At 59.9% G+C, this 13,319-nt stretch overlaps 1 protein-coding gene across 1 annotated transcript in view; it reads left to right on the top strand.

Annotated features, from left to right (window-relative positions):
* EP400 (E1A binding protein p400) overlaps window positions 1–13,319 on the top strand; it is a 54,585-nt gene that overhangs the window by 21,286 nt on the left and 19,980 nt on the right. The window contains 12 exon segments of the mRNA XM_014449537.2: window positions 775–900; window positions 903–946; window positions 1,178–1,352; window positions 1,439–1,575; window positions 2,458–2,644; window positions 4,112–4,278; window positions 5,614–5,783; window positions 6,509–6,739; window positions 8,491–8,655; window positions 10,159–10,314; window positions 11,079–11,173; window positions 11,424–11,695. Coding sequence (XP_014305023.1) covers window positions 775–900; window positions 903–946; window positions 1,178–1,352; window positions 1,439–1,575; window positions 2,458–2,644; window positions 4,112–4,278; window positions 5,614–5,783; window positions 6,509–6,739; window positions 8,491–8,655; window positions 10,159–10,314; window positions 11,079–11,173; window positions 11,424–11,695 — 1,925 coding nt within the window.

The following is a 13,319-nucleotide window of genomic DNA, read 5'->3' as shown; positions in this document are numbered from 1 at the left end:
TTCAGCTCCACTGAGAACTCAAAGCAAAGAGACAGGTACTTCAGCTCCAGCGTGAAACAAAGCCAGACAAGAAACCATCTTAGTTAGTACAAGACACGTTTCAAAATGTGCTTATTAGTGTAAGTACTGTGAGACAGACACCGCCTTCAGGTCATTTTAGACCTGCAGTTCCCCAAAAGCATCGACCACCCTGCACGGAGGGCCCGGGTGTACACGCCTCACGGAGGGCCCGGGTGTACACGCCTCACGGAGGGCCCGAGTTTACACGCCTCGAATCCCTTCCTGGAAAGGGAGGCATTTCCTTCCGGAACTGACGGCCCTGCAGTGAGAGCTGTGGCCCTTGTTAGCTGCAGGCCGTGGGCTCTCAGAGGAGACGCGGTGCCTCCTGGTCCCGGGTGCCTGTGTGTGCTTGAGGAGTGCGGAGCGCCGAGCAGGCTGCCGTGTTGAGGAGCATTTACTGAAAAAGTGACACCTCGAGATGCGTTTGGTTTCCACTGTCTGGTCACCAGTTGTTGTAAAGCTCCCAAGGCAGCCGGTGGCAGCGCAGAGCCCACGCTGCCTGCGGCCTCGGAGAGCGTCCCGCCTTGCCCAGTCCTCCCAGGGCAGTCTGTCTCCACAGCAGCTGTTGGGGCCCCAGCACCGCCTGAGTGTGTCCACACAGGTGCTGGAGGCTCCTGGGGGAAGGGTCATAAAAATACACACGTGGGGGTCTTTTTTGTGCAGAAGTAGCGAGTTATCAAAACAGTGAGGAGACGCCTGTGTTCTGTGTCGCAGGGATGGACCGAGCCCAACAGCTTCCACGTCTGCATCACGTCCTACAAGCAGTTCTTCCGGGGCTACGCGGCCTTCACGCGGGTGCGCTGGCGGTGCCTGGTCATCCACGAGATGCAGCGCGGTCAATGGGCCTGAGCGAGCGGCACTGGGAGGCGGTGTTCACCCTGCAGAGGTCGGCCTGGCCTCCCGGGCTGTGGGGGGCTGAGGGTTCAGTGACACAGACGGCCTGTGTCCTTGGCACAGTCCCTCCTGTGAGGACACCAGAGTGTTGGTTTAGCACAGCCATGTCGTCCAGGCACCTGGGGGACGCATAGTTACCCCGTAGACTTGCCTTGTCCTTGAACGTCTCAGACGCAGCAGTCCTAGCGGGGCTTTCAGACGTGGTCTCTGGTCTCGTGTGCAGCCAGCAGCGCCTGCTCCTGATCGACGCGCCGCTGCACAACACCTTCCTGGAGCTGTGGACCATGGTGCACTTCCTCATCCCGGGCCTCTCGCGGCCCTACCTGCACGTCCCCCTGCAGGCCCCCACCGAGGAGAACCAGGACTACTACCACAAGGTGTTCATCCGCCTGCACAGAGTACGTGCGCCCCCCCCCCCCCCCCACATCATGGTGGTGTGCGGTGATGTCATTCCCAGAGGGAACCACGGCGTCTCCTTCCCCAGGTGACCCAGCCGTTCATTCTGAGGAGAACCAAGAGGGACACGGAGAAGCAGCTGACCAAGCGGTATGAGCACGTGTTGAAGTGTCGCCTGTCCAGTCGACAGAAAGCCTTGTACGAGGACGTCATCCTGCAGCCTGGGTGAGTGCACCGCCTATGCTCGGTCCCCTCCGCCTCCTCACCCCCCACCCACGCCCAGGGCCAACCCGGGCGTGGCCGGCGCTCCGTGTCCATTCGTGCAGGAGACACGTCCTGACGGGACCTCGGACGTCAGGTTTCAGGCCAGTGTGGCCCCAGGACGGCTGCACAGTTGTCCCCCCTTGTCCACAGGGGAGCTGTGCCAGGGCCGCCTGGAACTGCATGACCCTCAGGGCTGGACTGTCCATAGCAAACCTCTTCACAGTCACGGCCGGACGTTCATGCTGACTGGAGGTCTCAGGACCCTCCCCATGCAGTCCCTTCTCTTTCCTTATTGGAGTTGGAGAGCGTTCGCCTTTCCCCTTAAAGGAGCACCTTCCGGGGTCTGGGATTCCCACTGTGCCAGGATCACTGCTCTTGCTCGTTGGGGCATTTTAAGTAAAATAAGGGCGAGTTGAACACGTGTGCTGATGCCAGGACAGTCAGTCTGCTTAAAGTGACTAACAGCTGGAGTGTCTACAGCGTGGGACGCCTGGGCAAAGGGGTGACTGACACCCCAGCAGGAGAGATTTCAGCACGCTGTCCAGAGCAGCACACAACTTCAACCTAGACGTTGCTTATTTCTAGAACTTTGCATTGGATGGCTTTGGATTGTGGGTAGCTGACACCACGGGTCCATGGAGCCACGTGTCAGGGGCTGCTGCGTGCTGCCTGACCCTCCCCGGCTCTCTGACTCCCGTCCTGTCGTGGGGACGGAGGGAGCCTCAGGGTGACAAGACGGGAGTCGGGCCTCAGGTGTGGTGACGTAGCCGAGCGCGTCGGGGGCGGACGTGCGTCCCTGTCGGAACCGGCGGGGCCGACGCTGAGTGCTCGTGTCTCCGTCAGGACCCAGGAGGTGCTGAAGGGCGGGCACTTTGTGGACGTGCTGAGCATCCTGCTGAGGCTGCAGCACATCTGTAACCACCCGGGGCTGGTGGAGCCCCGGCTCCCGCGGTCCTCGTTTTCGGCCCGGCCGCTGCAGCTCCGCTTGGCCTCCCTCGTGCTGAAGGCGCTCGACAGGGATGCCTGGACGGTAAGGAGGGACCTAGGAAGGTGGGTGTGTCTGGGTCCTGCGGTCCTGACACGGCAGCACCGAGCAGCCTTTGTGCCGTGCCTTCCCCTTGAGAAGCGTCCGTGTGGCGCTGACCGCGGGGCAGGCTCCTTAGCGTGGCGTGTGCTGTTGGACTCTGAGAAGGGGTACAGGGTGGACGTGACGGGGAGCTGGCTGCAGCGAGGCGACACCCCCTGGGGACACAGGCAGTGCTTGGGGCACAGGCCCAGAGGCCCAGGACCTGGGCACCTGCCTTGTGTGTTGGGGGAGCTGGTGCAGGTGCAGGTGCAGGTGCAGGTGCAGGTTGGGGTCAGGCCAGGGACCTGGTGGCTTCGGGTCCCCCTCCCTCGAGTAGGGAGGTTCAAGGTGTGACTAGTGAGTGTGTGACAGTCTGAGGACCCTGAGCGAGCGGTGTGCTGTGAGCGGGTCAGCTGCTGCTGCTGCAGTTGACCCGTGTCAGAGGGGCCCGGTCCATCGGGGCTGCTTCCTGTGTTGTGCTTCTGAGATGCCATGGAGACACTTTGTCACCTGGACACACCTCTGCAGTGTGCAGCGTGTGGGCTTGCATGTGCACGGCCTGTGCCGCCATCGCCCACGTCCTGGCCTCTCAGTGTCCAGAGCGAGTGCACCGTGGACTCACTCCCTGCCGCCCAGCCTCAGGCAGCTCCTCTGTCACTCTTTGTGAACCCATGCGCTACACACACGTGGGGCCAGACCATGCGTGGACTTAGGTGCCTGGCTTCTGCCCTCAGGGGGCTGTTGGCCGTTTGCCATGTGGCAGCAGGATTTCCTTCCTTTGAAGATTGAAGGGCTCCCCCGCAGGCACACCGTTTTGCTTGTCCGCTCATCAGGTGGACGTGGGTGGTTCCCACGTGTGGCCCTCGTCACACTGCCGTGGGCCCTCGGGCACAGTTTCGTGTGGGCGTGGTCATGGTTCCCTTGGGCGCAAGGCTAGGCCTGGAGGTGCAGGTCAGGTGTGACTGGTGAACTGCTGACTGCTTTCCCCGGCAGCTGCACTCCTCTCCCGTCAGTGTGTACAGGTGGGAGGTGCCCCTTTCTCCAGTCCCCGCCCACCCGCTTCCACCTTCCTGGGTTCTCACTCAGCAGTGAACATCCCAGGGCTCTGCTGTTGGACGGCGGCATCCACACAGCCACCGCCACTGGCACCAGCTCTTGGGTCTCCCGGGGTCTCTCCCACGCCACAGACTTCCCTCTCCTCTGCCGCGTCTAGTCCGTCCCTGGGTGCTGCCTTCTCCATCCCACAGCCACTCAGGTGACCATTCCCGTCTCAGCTGGGGAGAGGGAGGCACGCTGAGCCCCAGCGCGCGGCACAGCTTGGTCTTCAGGAGACCTCGCGGCACGGCCTGGCCTTCCTGTCTGCGCACCTGCTTGGATTCTTAGTCGAGGCCTTTCTACCGTCCCACACAGCTCGTTTTTCCTTCTGCTTAGGAAACGGATCTTTCTATATTTGACCTTATTGGCTTAGAAAATAAAATGACTCGCCACGAGGCTGAGCTGCTGTGCAAGAAGAGGGTGTCACGGAAACTCATGGAGGAGCTCTTCACCGCCCCGCCCCCGCCCGGCCGGCCCCCCGCGGTCCGACTGAAGCCCAGCAGGTGTGTGCGGCCCCTGGCTGTGGGTGGGAGTGACACTGGGAGGCTTGGCTCCAGGCTGGTGTTTCCACGAGACCCTGGCTCCAGGCTGTGAGAAGAGGCCAGTCGCCTGTTGGGTTGTCTGCTCTGGACACGGCCCAGGTGTCCTCTGCTCTGAGTCGCTCAGTGTCAGTGGGAAGTGTGGGCTTGGCTCTCACCCGCCTGAGGAGTGGCCCTTCACCGTCTTTACAAAGTGTTAGGATTGGGGCTGGGACCCGTCATCGGGCTGAACCCGACCTGGTGGGTGGTGTGGGGGTAGCTGTCCTGGCCGATGTTGGGGAGCGAGGGCAGAGGGGCGCTGGAGGGTGGTGTGGGCCTGCGGCGAGCAGAGGGCTCCTGACTAAGCGAAGGGACCCCTGGGAGGATGACCATGGTGCAGGCGCCTGGAGGCTGGGACGGGGCAGAACCCGTCTGAGCGTGACGAAGGCAGAGCCCGCGTGGCTCAGGAGGGGCTGACCCGGAGCGGGAAACAGATGAAGTCCTGGGCACGAGCTAAAACGAGGGGCGGGGCAGCCAGCATTTGAGACAAAGGGTCAAATCTGCAAACCGGCAGCCATTCTTGTCGCCTCGTCTGTGTGTGTCTTCCCGGGCACCTAGGCCCTCGGACCTGCCCGGCGGTGACGACGCTGCCTCTGCTGGTGTCGCACGGGGTTCACAGGGCGTCCTGCTCCGCAGTTCCCGGGAGAGCTGGCTGCTGTGAAGCCCGGGGGCACCCGCGGGCCCCGCGTGGTCGCGCTCTGTGGCCGAGGAGGCTGTTCCGTCTGCCCTTCCTGTCCCTGTGCTCCATCCCCTGAGGCTGCCATTGACCTTTCACCTCACTGCTTCCTCTAAGCCAGTGGTTCTCAACCTCCTGATGCCGCGACCCTTTAACACAGTTCCTCATGCTGTGGTGACCCCCAATGTCATTGTGACAAATTGAACATAATTAATAAAGCACAGTGATTAATCACAAAAACAATACGTAATTATAGATGTGTTTTCCGATAGTCTTAGGCGACCCCTGTGAAAGGGTCGTTTGACCCCCAAAGAGGTCGCGACCCACAGGTTGAGAACCACTGCTCTAAACCGTCATCTGGACTTGGTGTGCCAGATGCCTTTCCTTGTCCACTCTGATAGGAACCGAATTGAAGTAAAATCACACCCCATCACGCAGGCTCGGGGGCCACTGTCGTGTGCTGAGTGTTGCCAGCACCGCCCGGCCCCCCTGCTGTAACCAGCAGCCTGAGTGGGAGCCTGCTGCTCGGGCAGGCACCCCCGGCCTGCTGCAGCGACGCTGTCTTCCCGTCCACACGCGTCTAGGTTGTTCCAGCCTGTGCAGTACGGCCAGAAGCCCGAGGGCCGCACGGTGGCTTTCCCCAGCACACACCCGCCCCGGACGGCCACCTCCACGGCGGCCACGGCCACGCCCCAGGGCCACGTGCGAGGACGGCCGCCCATCGCCACGTTCTCTGCTAACCCGGATGCCAAAGGTATGTCTTGTGTGGTGGTGTGTTTGCCACGGAGGGTGCTGCCTGGCCCCTCTGACGAGGGACCTCCATTCTGCCGAAGAGACCTGTGCAGCCCTCGCACGAGTTGGAGGCTTTTTTATGTCTTTAAACTGGATTTTACAAGGCGCTGCACGCTTCGTGGAGGCGTGTGTGGCGTGGGATGAGGATGCTCCTGGAGGGAACTCGGCTCTCAGGCTTCCGAGGAGGTGGCTGCTGTTTCCTGCCCTGCTTTGCCGTCACCTGATTCACAGCAGAGAAGGATGGGGCAGGGGCAGGCAGGTGACGCGGGCCGTGCCGGGCCGTCAGCGGGTCCTGGGCCATGTGCACGGCGGCTTTGAGTGGCCAGAGCTGCTGCGTGCAAGCGCCCCTGGTGCAGCTGGAGGTGCAGCCTCTGTGTGCGCCTTTGTGGGGGTCAGGATTCCCTCCGGTGGACACGGGTTTACATGGCTGACTTCTAACACTGTTCGCTGCAGGAATGTACTGCCGTGTAGGCTGCTGGTTCGCGCCAAGTGGAAATAGTTAACAGCGGATAAAAAGTCATACCCTCTGTCTAGACCACATTGGCCTTCACCCCCTTTTTAGAGAGAACTTCTCATTTGAGAGACAGTATGAAATGTTTGTTTTATTTCTTTAAAATTCGGGTTAAAGTACTGCGTTGCATTGAGAACCTCTAACAGCTCTGCACAAACCACCCTTGTCGATTGCAGCGGCAGCGGCCCCCCAGGCTCCCACCGGTGCTCCGAGACCCCAGGCCGCCTCGACCTGCAGCACAGCTCCTAGCCCAGCCCATCCTGCGAAACTGCGGGCTCAGACCGCGCCCCAGGCCTCCGCCCTGGGCCCATCCCAGCCCCAGCCCCAGGCCCCCTCGCACCCGGCCGGGCAGAGCACGCTGCCTCAGGGGCTGCTGCTCACCTCCCAGGCCCAGGCGCGCCTGCCTAGTAAGTGGCCTTGCCTTCCCGGGGCTCTGCCCCTGCTCCCAGGAAGCTGTGCTCAGACCAGCAGTGTGAAGAGCCTCTCTGTCCACTCCTGTCCCCCCAAGCCGGCGCTGCCTTTGCCGAGCTGTGGCCCTGCTGTCCTTTCCGGCCCTAAATCTCAGGGCCGGTGCCCAGGGCCTGTCCTTTCTCTGCCTTTTCTCCTGACCCCGTCCCGTCCGTCCGTCAGCTCTGCTTTCCTCCCGCACTCGCTCTGAGCTTCATGCTGATGACTGTGCCTCCCTCACTGTGAGCCGGGCTTTGGCCCAGGGCCGAGATCAGCTGGGGAGCAAAGGGGTAAAATGAAATCGGCCGCTTCCTGGACAGCCATGGCCTAGTGTTCGGTTTCTAAAACCAGGACTTCCTTTTCATCTCTCGCTGTTACCAGATTTAAACCTGGGATAAATTATTGCTCAACGGAGACATTTAGTAATAATTCAATGACTAAGATCTCAATTTTATTAAATACTAGAGGCCTGGGGCACAAAATTCATGCAAGGGGCTCTGCCCTCGCAGCCCCGGCTTCGTCCGGAAGGATGTCCGGTCTAATTAGCATATTATGCTTTTATTATTATAGATTTTAATAGGATTTTTCATTGTGACCAGTGAGATTAGCATATTTCCAAATTTCACCTGGACCCTGTCCATTCTGCTGTGGAAGGTGCCCTTCCTGGCACGGCCGCCTGGTCTCTCAGGTGCTGCTCGAACACTCGCTGTGGGATGACGGACTGTGGAGGGGAGAGGAGAGGAGCGTGGTGTCCTGAGGACCCGCGTTCAGGCTGGGTCCGCAGTCCTCTCGTCTGCTGCCTGCAGAGTCACCACTGGGCCCCACTGCCGGTGGGACGTGTTTCTTGGCCTGGGACGGGGCTTCTGTGCTGTGCTTGGGGCATCGTCCACCAGGTCGCCTTCGTCTGGTGGCCTTCACCTCTGTGTGGACCTCGAGGGCTAACGGGACTCACTCTCTGCCTCTCCTTTCTCACTTTCCTGTCCTTAATCACGGTTCTGTGCGCAAGATTCCTGGGTGTTTTTCTTGTCTTTTGCTAATTGTTTTTATCACTAATGATTCTTGAATGGGTTTTCGTAGGAGGAACATTTAGACTCAAATATCAACCATTGGGTAAAAAAACCTTTAATCCTGTGTAATGACAGCCTTTTTGAATGAAGTGCATGTGACTCCATCTGAATTCGTTTTCCACAGAAAGGTTATAAGCAGCGTGACGCCTCGCGCTTCTTGACAGTAAACACTGCAGATCAGCCCCACGTCCCTGCGACGGGAGCTTTTGTCTCGAAGCTCCAGCCGGGACGTGTTTCTGTACTGACTGCGGGGGAAGCGCGGCTCATGCCTCCCTCTGAGCTCAGCTGCGCGAGGCTTCTCCGCTGGGGAGGGTCTGGCGCGGAGGCTGCCCCGAGGCTCAGGGTGGGCTCTGCTCTGTGACGGTGGCTGCGTGCTCACTGGTTGGGGAGGGAAGGAGCGTGTCCCCCGCAGGGTGGTTACTGTCTAACGTCTCAGGTCCCACCAGTTACGATGGCAGGAGTTAACCATTAAAATCTGATGTCAACTTGGTCTTCTCTTTCCTATTAAAATCGTTCTTTCCTAAAAGTGTCATCACTGTTTTTCTGATACTTCTGTTTACTACCCGAGGTCGTTCTATATGACAGTGTCACATTCGAAAACTTTGCACAGAAGTTTCATTCCCCTTTCCTCTGTGTTCCCTTAGGCGGGGAGGTGGTCAAAATAGCACAGCTGGCGTCACTCGCAGGACCGCCCAGTCGCGTGGCCCAGCCAGAGACCCCGGTGACGCTGCAGTTCCAAGGGAACAAGTTCACCTTGTCTCACAGCCAGCTGCGGCAGCTCACCGCCGGCCAGCCCCTGCAGCTGCAAGGTGAGTCCGCGCACAGTGCCTCCCTGACGCCACAGCGAGCCTGGCCCGAGGGGCTGGGAGGACCAGTGGGTAATGTGTGTGTACCTGGCTGCCCAGTCCTTCACACGGGCTCAGTAGATGGTAGTCATTGAAAAAACCTACCCTTTGCCCAGCTGACAGGGCTCAGTGATTGAGCATCGACCTATGAACCAGGAGGTCATGATTGATTACCGGTCAGGGCACAGGCCCGGGTTGCGGGCTCCATCCCCAGTGTGGGGCGTGCAGGAGGCAGCCGGTCCATGATTCTCTGTCATCATTGATGTTTCTCTCTCTCTCCCTTTCCCTTCCTCTCTGAAATCTATAAAAAATCTACCCTTTGATAACAAAGTTTCCTATTTTTAAAATCAGAATAGAAACACTTGCTGCTTCTGATTTAAAAGGCCAAGGACTGCAGCTGTGCTCACAGGTTGCAGGTAGCTCCAGGCCAGAGCTCCCCGCCTGTGGCCGAGGGCGATGTGTCCGTGGAGTGGCTGCTGTTTGAGGGAAGGAGGGTGCGTGCTCCCGCTAGTCCTGAGTGACCACAGGGCAGCAGCTCAGTCACGTGTGTCCCCCTCAGTTGTGGGTTTGCGTTCAGGGGTGGTGTCCTCAGCAGCCCTGCCCGCACGTGTCCGGGACGTGGTGAGCATGGCTCCCGGTTGTGAAGGTCACTCACTGGAGAGGCACAGTTGGCAGAGCGGAGGCCCCTAGGAACCCTGCAGCAAAGAAACGTTCAATTGGTCTAATTTCCTGCTTCTCCAGGTTTTGGTCAAAGGGGCGAGGCCATCTGGTGCTGTAGTTTCTGTGGGACGTGGGAGGTTCCTGCAGAGCAGAAGGGGAGACTCGGTCACACCGAGGTGGAGTGCCGGCTCCTTAAGCAGAGCCACAGCATTTGCACTTAACAAACACGTCAGCCTTTTCTTCATCAGCTGGCGGGTCGGCAAGCACCAGCCTGTGATCAGGCAGCTGGGACCTTCCCTGGGACTCAGGCCTCACGCCGACGTGACCGACCCTGAGCAAGTGCCCCTTGCACTGCCCCGAATTCCTAGGAATTTCTAGGAATCGATGAGCTTCCTTTTGACATTAAGAAAAACGACATTGTTTCTTTTTTCTTTCTTTTTTGCTATTTATTGATTTCAGAGAGGAAGGGGGAGAGAGAGAAACATGCATGATGAGAGAGAATCACTGATTGGCTGCCTCCTGCACATCCCTACTAGGCATCGAGCCTGCAACCGGGCATGTGCCCTGACCTGGAATCAAACTGTGACCTCCTGGTTCACAGGTCCACGCTCAACCACTGAGCCTCACCAGCTGGGCTGTTTCTTAGAGTTACATTCATTGTGAATAAAGTGTTTTCCTTTTGCTACAAGTAACTGAACTTTGCATTGCCATGTGGGAGCAAGTGTGGTTTTGGAAATTGGGTTTGTGGCCTGTGTCTGCACCTTGGAGAGGGCGTGACTGATGGCCCTGGCACACGTGTGATTACAGGCAGCGTCCTTCAGATTGTGTCCGCCCCCGGGCAGTCCTACCTGCGACCGCCAGGCCCCATGGTGATGCAGACCGTGTCTCAGGCGGGTGCCCTGAGCGCCCTGGGAAGCAAGCCCCCGACCAGCGGCCCCGGCCCCGCTCCCGTGGCCCCACCAGGTAGAGTGCTCTGAGCAGGGGGAAGACTGGCTGTGCGGCCTCTGGCTCCCTCCCTCGCAGGTACCGGGAGGCCTTGAGGATTCTGGCTGCGGGGCCTCAGAACCTGCAGGTCCCGCCGTGGCCATGTCTGATTTCCACGGACACCAGTGTCCACTGGGTCTCCTTTGTTGTTGGCTCTCAGAGTTTCTGGTTGACACTCACCAGCCTCCACTCACTGTAGATGTTTGTCTGGTGCTAGGATTTCCCCTGGGACAGACAACGAGGCGGGGTCCTCGGTGTGAGACAGAGGATGCTGCCTCTTGCCTGGTCCACAGCCTGCTTCCCCCAGGGTCCTCCTGCTCCCTGGACCCGCTCCTGCCGAATCACCGCGACTCTCCCCGGTGCCCCCAACCAGGCCCCTGGAGCCGTCCCCGCGCACACGTGTCAGGGCCACAGCAGCCCTGACCATTTGGGGGTGGCTTTGTGCCGGTCTGGAGGGCAGCTGACTCCTGGCCTGAGGGCCGCCAGGTTGATGCTGAGGAAGGGCCAGGGCCCTGGTGGCTGGTGTGCCGGCGTGAGGGCCGTGAGGACGGCGCATAGGCATTCGCCACGGGAGGAGACAGGCTGGCGCTCGCTCAGAACGTGGCCAGAGGGCAGGGGTGCCCCACGGGTTCTGACCAGCACAGGCGTGAACGTGCAGAGAGAGGGAGCACTGACCTGAGGGCGCCTGGGGGCAGGTGTGCGCAGCGTCCGGAGCTGTTTCCAACCTTGGTTTTGGTTTGCAGTTGGTGTGCCTGGTCGAGTGGCGGTCAACCCCCTGACTGTGGGCGAACCCGGCATGGCCCCCAAACCAGCGTCTCCCATCGGGGGGCCCACCCAGGTACTGAGCACCTCCGAGGACGTGGCTGGGTTACGTACATTTCATTTTAAAACGCTTTCCTAACAGAAGGAATGAAACTGGCTCTATGATGGCAAACGTCTCCTTTCACGTAGTTTATATTCTTGTGACGTGGGAAATGCTGTCTCGAGAAACTGCTTTTCTCCTCTGGGGTGCTCTGGGGGCAGGCCCCGCCCAGGGCCCCGCTGGCCTGTGGTTTCTCACGGGCCGTTCCCATCACTTTCTGATGCAGGAGGACAAGGCCCGGCTTCTGAGAGAGCGGCTGGACCAGGTCCACTCTGTCAATGAGCGGCGCTGCTCCCGCGCCCCCATCTACGGGGCAGACCTGCTGGCGGCTTGTTCCCTGGCCTGTGGAGAACGGGGCTCGGGGCTCGGAGCTCTGGGGAGCAGGCATGGGAAGGGGGCCAGGCCAGCGAGTGTCTGCACGTCACCTTCAAACCGTCACAGGGACCTGATTTTGACGCTGACTCAACGTCAAGAGTCCCTCCAAGATCTTATCGACAGGTGAGGTGGTTTCCCTGCGTGAAGGGCCTGGTGCTCACCTCGCCCTCCCCACCCCCCACCCACCCCCGTGCCCTTCTGTTTCCATGGGGTTCTTCCAGGTGTGAGTGTGCGTTGAAGGTTCCTCCCTGTCTTGTCTTGGCTGATAGCTCATTTCTTGTCAGCGGACGCGTCCTCCGTTGCCCGGATGGACCAGTGTTCTTGATCCATTCCCGGCTGAGGACATCTAGGTTGTTTCCAAGTTCAGGAACTGACAGCGCAGTCACCGTCTGTGTGCAGGTTTCCATGTGGATATGGGTTTTCAGCTCTTTCGGGCAAAAAGCTAGGAGCGTGATGGCTGGACCGTGTGGTGAGACTGTGCCTAGTTCTGTAAGAAACAGTCTTCCTCAGTGGCGCCCCCCCCCCGCTCCCCCGCTCCCCAGCAGGGAGTGCGGGTCCTGGGGCGCAGGAAGTGGAGCGTCTCTCGGTGGCTCATTTGCATGTGTCTTCTTTGGTGAGTGTCTGTTCAGGCCTTTGGTGCGTTTTTAATCAGGTCGCCTTCGTTCTGTTGAGTGTTGAGAGCTCGTTGTACCTGTGGACAATAGTCCTTTAGCAGGTGTGTCCTTTGCACACGTGTCCCAGTCCGTGGCTTCCCTTCGTGCTCTCTGGACAGCGTCCTTGGCAGAAGAGGAGTTTTTAGTTTCAGCGGAGTCAGCTGGTCAGTCTTCTCTCTCATGGGTCGTGTCTTTGGTGTTGTGTCTAGAAAAGTCGTCACCACCGGGTCACCCAGGTCCCTGTGAGCTGTCTTCCCGGGGTTTGTCCTTGTGCAGCTCACACTCAGCTCTGTGACCCCGAGTCAGTGTGTGTGAGGGTGAGCTGGGCGTCCGGTCCTTCCCTGCACGTGTGTCTGTGGTGTGGTCGTCCTGTGCCCGAGTCAGGGAGTGTGAGGGTGAGCTGGGCGTCCGGTCCTTCCCTGCATGTGTGTCTGTGGTGTGGTCGTCCTGTGCCTGAGTCAGTGTGTGTGAGGGTGAGCTGGGCGTCCGGCCCTTCCCTGCACGTGGTGTCTGTGGTGTGGTCGTCCTGTGCCCGAGTCAGTGTGTGTGAGGGTGAGCTGGGCGTCCGGTCCTTCCCTGCACGCCCTTCCCTGCACGTGTGTCTGTGGTGTGGTCGTCCTGTGCCTGTCGGGGCCAGGTGACTAGAACGAGGAGGTCTGCTCCTGCGCTCTCTACGCCGCCCCAGGGCCTGCTGTCTCGTCTCTCGTCAGCACCGCTGTCTGGGTGGCTGCCACTTCATCGTCTGCCTTGGGAGTCGTGTGGCCGTCCTCAGACTCGGTTCTCTCCCTGTCGTGTGGCTGTGATGGTCTTTTGCCTCCAGATAAACTTTAAAATCAGCTGGTCGGTAGCCACGAAACGACTTGCTGGGGTTCTGACTGGGCTGGTGGGGAGCCTCTGATCAAGCTGGGAGGGCTGCGCCCGGCGCAGGGAGTCTGTCTGTCCAGGAAGGTGGGACGTCCCTCCGTCTCCTTAGTTACTTGGTCTTCCTGGTCGGTGTTGGATGGTGGGTGGCTCTGGTTTGCTGCAGTGGCAGCAAGTAATGGACTCCAGACGCTGAGCTGACCGCCCGAGGAAGGGCTTTCTGGTGCAGGTGG

The sequence above is a fragment of the Myotis lucifugus genome, unplaced genomic scaffold (genome assembly GCF_000147115.1).
Source record: "Myotis lucifugus unplaced genomic scaffold, Myoluc2.0 scaffold_1239, whole genome shotgun sequence".
Taxonomy (NCBI): domain Eukaryota; kingdom Metazoa; phylum Chordata; class Mammalia; order Chiroptera; family Vespertilionidae; genus Myotis; species Myotis lucifugus.
Note: the sequence above shows the minus strand (reverse complement) of the source record. Positions and strands in the feature narration are given on the sequence as shown.